Genomic DNA, 8,866 nt, shown 5'->3' on the forward strand with positions numbered 1-8,866 from the left:
AAAATAAAAAAAAAAAAATTATAAAAAGGAAAAAAAATTTTTATTAAAATATTTATATTTTTTTTTTTTTTTTTTTTTTAAAAATTTAATTTTTTTTATATATAAAAAAATATATTTTATTTTTATATTAGTAAAAAAAAAAAAAAAAAAAAAAAAAAAAAAAAAAATTATATATATATATATATATATATATATATATATATATACATTATTATATATAATTAAATAAAAATTACCTACGGATATATTATTAATATATATAGTAAGCATAATGTACATAACAAAATATCTATTATTTATATATTTTTTAAAAATGGAACAAATGATTCTTTAAATTACTCAAATTGATATTTTTTAAAATTTTATGTTCTACATATTATATATATAAAGGTTTTTGTTTGAATTTACAATATTTATGTGAATACATAAATAAATAAATAAATATATATATATATATTATATATAACATAATATAGACACTTTTCCTTTTTTTTTCTTTTTTGTGATGGAAAGAAAATAACATATGTTTTATAAAATATGTATCCAACATTTAAACAGAAATATATATATTTCTTTTTGTTTAACTTGATAAGTTTTATAAGTTTTCCTTTTTTTTTAAATATTTGATCACTTTTAAATGAAACACAAATATTTTAAAAAAATATAATATATATAAATATTATATATATGTAAGAACATATATTTTATTATATATACATTATTTAAAGAATATACTAAAAAAAAAAAATAATAAAAGAGAATAAAAAAAAAAAAAAAAAAAAATATCATAATTCGTTTAAATATTTACATTTATATATATTATTTTGTGCAAATATAAAATTCATGTTAATTTGTTTCCTTCTCTTTTTTCTTTTTTATTTATTTATTTATTTATTTAGTTAGTTAGTTTCTTTTTTTTTTATATCATTTATATTATATATACAATTTAATAAATACATCACATATTATTTTGTAGCAATGAATTTAGGAGTAGTCTGAATTAAGTTATTTTTCTTATTGTCATCTCGTATAATATATATTATAAAAAAAATATTGATATATGAGATGTAGGAATAAAGAAAAACCTCAAAAATCGAACTCACCAATGTATACTTGCTTATTAGCTTTTTCAAAACCATACACAAAATTTCTTACGAAATTTTAAATATATGATTGATATTTCTGGTAACTAATTAATATTTGTTCAATACTTTTTCTCTCAAAAATTTTATTAAAGAATATATATATATATATATATGTGAAATAAAAAGTAACAATGAATTTTAATTTTTTTTTCTTCCTTTTTAATTCATAAGAATAATAAAAAAAAAAAAAAAAAAAATAAAATTCATTGACTTTTTTTTTCTATTCTTTAAATGCAGCATCTCAGACCTTCCTTCCTGTTTTTATAAAAATTACACAAATTAGGAGAAAGAAAAAGGAAAAAAAAAAAAAAAAAAAAAAATGGAAAAACAAGAAACATACAAAAATGTGACCTATTTTTCCATTTTTCTTTTTTCTTTTTTATTTCTTTCTTTCTTTCATTTTGTGTATGTATATTTGCAGGATGTTTTGAGCTTAAACTCATTGCATATGCATAATATTTATTTTAAATGTGTATATATTTGGACAAACAAAATAATAAAAAAAAATTATTCTCTTTTCATTTGAACAATATGCTTAAATTTTTTTTTGTCAATGTGATTTCCTCTCATATTAACCTCATATCTATTTATGAATACATTCATCCTTTTTTGTTGTTCTCAAAAAAAAATCTTATTATACAACATGATATGGACTTCATTATTTTCTTAACACTCTTTTGTGTGTCACCCTCATAAATAAAATCATAATAATAATAATAATAATACGAAGGATAAGAGTAATAATTAAATAAATGAATAAAATAATTTTTCATTTGATTTTAAGCATGTCTTTTTGGTTCTACTATTGCAAAAGAGCATTACTATATTAACCCCCCTAATAAATAAACTATTAAAAAAAAAAAAAAAAAAAAAAGGAAAAGATAAAAATATGATATAATAAAACATATATGATATATATATATATATATATATATATATATATATATAATATGATGTATTATCTTATAATGCATTTTATACTATAATACGAAAAAACAATTATTAAAAATTAGTGCTGTGATATATATGGATTGACATTTCTAAAATAAAAAATTTAAAAAGCCACCGTATATACATTTGTTATATGAACAGATTTGAAGTTATTATTATAACATATTTCAAAATATTTTAATAGTAACTCTTCGAATCGTTCAAAAGGAAATATTATTATATCTATATATCTTTTACATTTATAATTTTATATTATTATCATTTTATTTTATTTTATTTATTATTTTATTTATTATTTTATTTTATTTTATTTTTTTTTTTTTTTTGGTAGTTTGCAAAATGGAATACTAAGTTCCTATAGAAATATATTATATATTTTTGGTGTATACATATTTATTTTATTATTTTTCTTTTTAACAAAAATATTTAACATATTTTCATGTACATTTTTATTTATTATTATTTTTTTTATATTTCATATAAATATTCAGAACTTCTTAGAGGTTAAACAATCATTTGATTTAAAATCAAAATCATTTGCTAATGTATTTCTCATCATTCATATTTATAAAATATAATTACATTTTTAAATAATAAAATATCTAAACATAAATTATATTATATTATATATATATATAATACTTTACATATATAAAAATATATATTTATATTTTTTAAATTACCTTTAAGTATGAGTTCCCATCATTTCTGTAATTTTCGTATTTTTATCTTAATGTATTTATTTTAATCTCATTTTTAAGAATAAATGTAAAATTATTTTTTTCTTAATCAAATAATATATTATAATTTAAAAAAAAAAAAAAATATATATATATATTATATATACGTATAATATATTATACATATATATATTATTTATGTATATATTCATTTATATTCTAAGAGAAATAAATATTAATAAAACAAAAAAATATATAAATAATATAAATTAAATAAAAATAAATTAATATATATATATATATATATATATAAATATAATTTTTCCATTTTAGCTAACTAATTTTTTTTTTTTTTTTTTTTTTTTTTTTTTTTTTTTCCTTTGTGGTTGGAAGAAAATAGAAAATTGGCTGTTCTAATAAAAACCCCTTAAACCATCCAACGAATATTAAAAAAAAAAGATATATGGAACATTTTGGAAATACAAAAAAAAAATATATATATATATATATATAATATTATGTATAAAAATATTTATTTTATTAATAAATGGAAGAGTATATTCTACATAATTATTTTATTTTGATATATTTAAATTATAAAAATTCGTAAACCCGTTTTTTTTTTGTTTGTTTTTTACTATATATCTTTTAAGAAATACCATATTTCTATATTTGTACACATATATATATATATATATATATATATATATATATATATGATGATAATATGTAATAATTAAAAATAATAAAATACAATTTTAATAAAATTTTTTTATATTAATTATTGTTATTCATGTTCTTCCCCCTTTGATGGAAAAAAAAAATTATTTATGTATCTACAAAAAAGTTTGTTGTTCTCAAAGTATCTGTGTAATCAAGTTTTGGAAAATGGATTGATATAAATATATGTATATATATATATATATATATATATATATATATATATGTTCTACTTTTTTTTTTTTTTTTTTTTTTTTGATTTATTTTTATTTATTAATAATAATATTTAATTTATATACAATATGTAACCTTTTCCTTTTCATATTAGCAAATTATAATAAGTAAATATTATTTTCCATATTTGAGGAATTACAAAAGAATGCTGTGCCTTTTAAAATTCATATGATTCCAAGATACAACAGACACATGTATATGTATTTTTATTGTGTTCATATTTTCTTTTTCTTTTTTCCTTTTTTTTTTTTCGGGGCTTAGTAATATGCTTATTATGGAAATGTTGTTTATTTCTTGAAGCATTCTTTTAAATGTTTTAAAAATAATAAATTGTTATATTATTATAATATGTGAAAATATTTCCGTTTGTTTTTAATATATATATATATATATTGCTTAATAATTATTAAAACTTTAAATATATTTTTTGAATTAATATAAAAGAACAAAATAAAAAATAATAAATAAATAAATTATACATATATATATATATATATATATGTATGTATCTTCATTTATATAAATACATTTCTTCGCTTATGTGTATACCTTATGTACGATAAAAAATATGACATATTACTATTGGGGTGTACAGGATATACCGGTCAAATGGTTTTAGAATATTTTTTGGAAAATTATGAGAAAAAGATAAAAAGTGAAGAAATAAAGCTATTATGTGGTGTTAGGAATATAAAAAAACTAGATACCTTTCTGTATACTATAAAAGAGAAAAATGATGTTATATTAAAAAAAATAAATAAAAAAGAAATAGATATTAATATTTATGAATCAATTTTAAATTGTTGTAAAATATCAAAAGTAGTAATAAGTACGATAGGACCTTATATTTTATATGGATACAATATAGTAAAAGCTTGTGTAGAAGGGAGTTGTCATTATGTAGACGTGTGCGGTGAACATAACTTTATATTAAATATATATAAAGAATTTAATAATATAGCAATAGAAAAAAAACTAAAAATAATTCACAGTGCATCGTTTATCTCTGCTATTAGTGACATAGGTAATTTTATTATGCAAGAAGAATTTTTTCGACAGTATAAAAAAACATGTCCAGTCATAAAAATACGCTTGTGTAATGAGGGAAATAATTTAAGAACTATTGGAAAAACAACTATAAAAAGTGCTTTACTTTTTAAAAAATGTATAAAAAATAATTATCATAAATATTATTTATGTGATAATAAATATGATGTACAACACAAAGTTAGTGGGAATAATTATTTAAAAAAACAAAAAGAAATACATACAAATTATTTTCTCGATTATGAAAAAGAATTTGGTTATTGCTTTGATACATCTTATTCTAATATAGAAGAAGCATATGTATTATGGTCTAATTATTTATTAAATTATAAGTATGGAAAAGATCTGGTTATTAATTATAAACAATATGATACACATTTAAGTACACCCATGTATATTTTTAGGAAATTATGTGGCAAGATATTTAATTTTTTTCAATCCTTTTTTTTTATGGATTATTTAATAAATAAATATATTGATTTGTTTTATAAACCCAAGACTATGAATGAATTGAAAAAAGCATATTGGAAATGTATAATTGTTGGAGAAGATAATGATAACGATGAAGAAAAAAAAAAGAAAAGCCTTTATTTATATTTAAGTGGGAAAAATGAAGACCCTGGATATTTGTTAAGTGCAAAAATTATTTCAGAGTCAGCTATTTCTTTATTAAAAGAAAACGATTTACCAAACACATTTGGAGTAATTTCTGTGTCTGTAGGTCTTGGCAACGTTTTGGTAGAGAGGCTAAAGAAGGCCTCCATACACATGTCCATAGAAAAATGAAATGTACATATATATATATATATATATAATAATAGTTATGTTTATTTGTATATGTATCATTATACACAATAATATTAATGTGAATGAAAAAAAAAAAAAAAAAAAAAAAATACACATATAAATATATATATATATATATATATATATATTTATTTAATTTTTTTTTTTCCTGTACATTATACAATTTTAATTCATCATGTGATCATTTTAATTATATATATATATATATATATATATAAAATTATCGTAAACTTTAATTTATCATTATGAATATATACATATATATATATATTTATTTATTTATTTATTTTATCCTTTTAACTTATTATATTTATATATAACATTTGCTTGATATTTCAAGCTATAAAATTAAGGGGGAATATTAAAGATTAAATATAATATTTTATTTTTATAATTATTTATTTTGGATTTATATTTTAAAAATGAAAAATTATTTTGAATGAGTTTTGTACTTTACAAACAATTTTGTAGATATATATATTTTTTTTTTTTTTAGAAGTGCATATTTGAATATTTGTTATCATATGATTTATTTTTTTTTATTTAAAAAATGATAAAAAAATTAAAATAAAAAAAAATTAAATATAAAATAATATGAAGAGAGAAGAGGCTCTTCTCATATTATATTGGATGTTGCACTTAAAAAAAGGATATATGATATGTAAGAAAAAAATATAATATAAAATATATATATATATATATATATATATATATATAAATACATTAAATTATAATAAATATTATTCATAGTATTGAAATAAAATATTTATATACTAAATATTTTTATATTATACTAATATACAATATACGTATATATTTTTATATACATATTTATTAAGGCTTAAAAAATTAATTATTTTGTGTTAAAATTTTTTTTTTTAATAATATAGTATACATTGTATTTAATATATATTATATACATATATGTAATAATAATACTTTTTAATATAAAAATTATTCGCCCTTATTTATTTATTTTTTTTTTTTTGGAAGTTTGCTATAAGTATTCAAGAACAAAAAAAAAAAAAAAAATATTTATATATATATAATATATATAATTTTAATATTTTAAAAAGGAAATAAAAAATAATTTCTAAATATCTTTAAATTTTGTATAATTTACAATTTAAAAGTTTTTCATTTAAAATAAAAATTTATTTAAAAAAAAAAATAATTTAAAATATTATTTATATTCACAAATAAATAAATATTTAAGGAAAAATGGGTAATTTTTATATAAAAGATTATATATATATATATATAATATATTTATATAAATATTTATAACATGTTTATTATGATTGGGAATTATATATCTACATAAATATATTTGAAATTATTAAAAATATAATTGTATATATATATATATATATATATATGTATATATTTTTATTTTTATTTTTTATATATTATAGGAAAGGTACATGGATCATTAGCAAGAGCTGGTAAAGTTAAAAACCAGACTCCTAAAGTCCCAAAGTTAGATAAGAAAAAACGTTTAACAGGAAGAGCTAAAAAAAGGCAACTTTATAACAGAAGATTTTCAGATAATGGAGGTAGAAAAAAAGGACCTAATTCAAAAGCTTAAATGATTGTCAATCGAAATGAAACTTGGAAGAAATATGAAGTATAATTTATCTAATATGTTATATTTTATTTATTTTATATTTATTATATGATAAAGAAAATTGGAAACAGTATATTATTATATTTAATATATTTTTTATATATATTATATGGTTTTTCATAAAGGATATTTTCTATAACTTTCCTTTTTTCATATATATATATATATATATATATATATATATATATGTATATATGTATGTTTTTATTTATAATATATTTACATGATATCTTATTAAGAAAAAAAAAAAATTAAATAATATATATGAAATATATATATATATATATATTTATATCATATATATTAAAGAAACTATTATTTTGTAAGGATATATAACTTTTTAATAAGAAGTAAATGTGTTAAGAATTTACAAATTAAAAAAAAAAAAATATGGAACAAATTATATAAAATAAATAAAATGAAAGAAATATAAATGATTACGAAAAAAAAAAAAAAAAATAGACATAAAAAGGTACACAAATTGTGTATTAATAAAAAAATGAGCCTATTTATAATATTTTATGTATATGAGGAACCATTATATATACAATATTATTATATATATATATATATATTTTTTTTTTTTTTTCACGTGTTATTTCCCCCCCTTTGATTTCTTTTTTCTTGTACTTCAATTAAGTTTCTTTGCTCCCTTTCTTTTGCTTTATCAAGTTCAGTAGTTTTATTATTCGTATAATAATTATTATAAAAGTGTAAAGTTAGTGTTGCACATAAGAGAACATAGAAGCTTACAGAAAAAAAGGATATGTTTCTATCAAACATAAATATATTCCACAACAAATCATCTTTTTCATTTATTTGATTATTTATTTGTTTGTTTATTTGTTCGTTTATATTCTCTTTTTTATTGTCATTTCTTTTTTCGCTACAATGATAATTTTGTGTTTTTTTATAAAAAAGTATATTTATGGGATTTTTATAAGGAGGTTTTTTATAAACATGAGCAATGTGACATATATTATATATTCCTCTTCTAATTTTTAAAACCTTATCTATCATACTTTACTAATATATATAGGAGAGTATACATGAAATTTATTATATGTAAATAATAAAATGATAAATTAAATATATACACAAACAACTCATTATTATATTATAAATATAAATATAAATATATATATATATATATATATATATATTTAATTAAATTTATCCCTTATAATGTTAATTATAATTTTTATATAACATTTTTTAAGTGCGATTTATTTTATAAGGAATATAAAAATATAATAATTATATGAATATATAAATAAATAAATAAATAAATAAATAAATAAATATATATATATATATATAATATATACATTTTTTTTTTTTTTTTTTTTTTTTTTTTTTTTGAAATATAAAAATGTTATAAATATTTATCACTTAAAAAAAAAGAAAATGTACCACCACCAAATTTTTATTATTTTTCGAAAACCTTATTGTAGTATTATATTTGTATGTACGTAGTAATATATAAAAAATATTTATATATATATTATATGTACATATATAATATATATATATATATATATATATATATATATATATATATATATTTATATGCCATAATAATTTCATATATATAATTATATATATATATATATTTTTTTTTTCACTCTAATATTCACCCTAAATGTGCAAGAAAA

General features: G+C 15.9%; 3 protein-coding genes and 3 non-coding genes across 6 annotated transcripts; 2 read left to right on the plus strand and 4 right to left on the minus strand.

The window, feature by feature from the left end:
* Window positions 1-970: 970 nt before the first annotated feature.
* Window positions 971-1,594, minus strand: PRSY57_0217700. The gene has a single exon (XR_002204040.1).
* Window positions 1,595-2,156: 562 nt separating this feature from the next.
* PRSY57_0217800 lies at window positions 2,157-2,304 on the minus strand. Its single transcript, XR_002204041.1, has one exon. It is a non-coding gene; the product is annotated as an RNA of unknown function RUF2 (non-coding RNA).
* Window positions 2,305-2,578: 274 nt separating this feature from the next.
* Window positions 2,579-2,660, minus strand: PRSY57_0217900. Its single transcript, XR_002204042.1, has one exon. It is a non-coding gene; the product is annotated as a small nucleolar RNA snoR01 (small nucleolar RNA).
* A 1,622-nt stretch (window positions 2,661-4,282) lies between these two features.
* Window positions 4,283-5,563, plus strand: PRSY57_0218000 (conserved protein, unknown function; the record flags this gene model as incomplete). Its single annotated transcript, XM_012905611.2, has 1 exon — window positions 4,283-5,563. The coding sequence occupies one exon, from the start codon at window positions 4,283-4,285 to the stop codon at window positions 5,561-5,563; it is 1,281 nt and encodes a 426-aa protein (XP_012761065.1).
* Window positions 5,564-6,805: 1,242 nt separating this feature from the next.
* Window positions 6,806-7,172, plus strand: PRSY57_0218100 (40S ribosomal protein S30, putative; the record flags this gene model as incomplete). The annotated part of the gene is made up of 2 exons (XM_012905612.1): window positions 6,806-6,809; window positions 7,000-7,172. The coding sequence occupies 2 exons, from the start codon at window positions 6,806-6,808 to the stop codon at window positions 7,170-7,172; spliced, it is 177 nt and encodes a 58-aa protein (XP_012761066.1).
* A 627-nt stretch (window positions 7,173-7,799) lies between these two features.
* Window positions 7,800-8,231, minus strand: PRSY57_0218200 (hypothetical protein; the record flags this gene model as incomplete). The annotated part of the gene is made up of 1 exon (XM_012905613.2): window positions 7,800-8,231. One exon carries the CDS (start codon window positions 8,229-8,231, stop codon window positions 7,800-7,802), a length of 432 nt encoding a protein of 143 aa, XP_012761067.2.
* Window positions 8,232-8,866: the final 635 nt, after the last annotated feature.

Source organism: Plasmodium reichenowi, chromosome 2, assembly GCF_001601855.1.
Source record: "Plasmodium reichenowi strain SY57 chromosome 2, whole genome shotgun sequence".
NCBI lineage: Eukaryota > Apicomplexa > Aconoidasida > Haemosporida > Plasmodiidae > Plasmodium > Plasmodium reichenowi.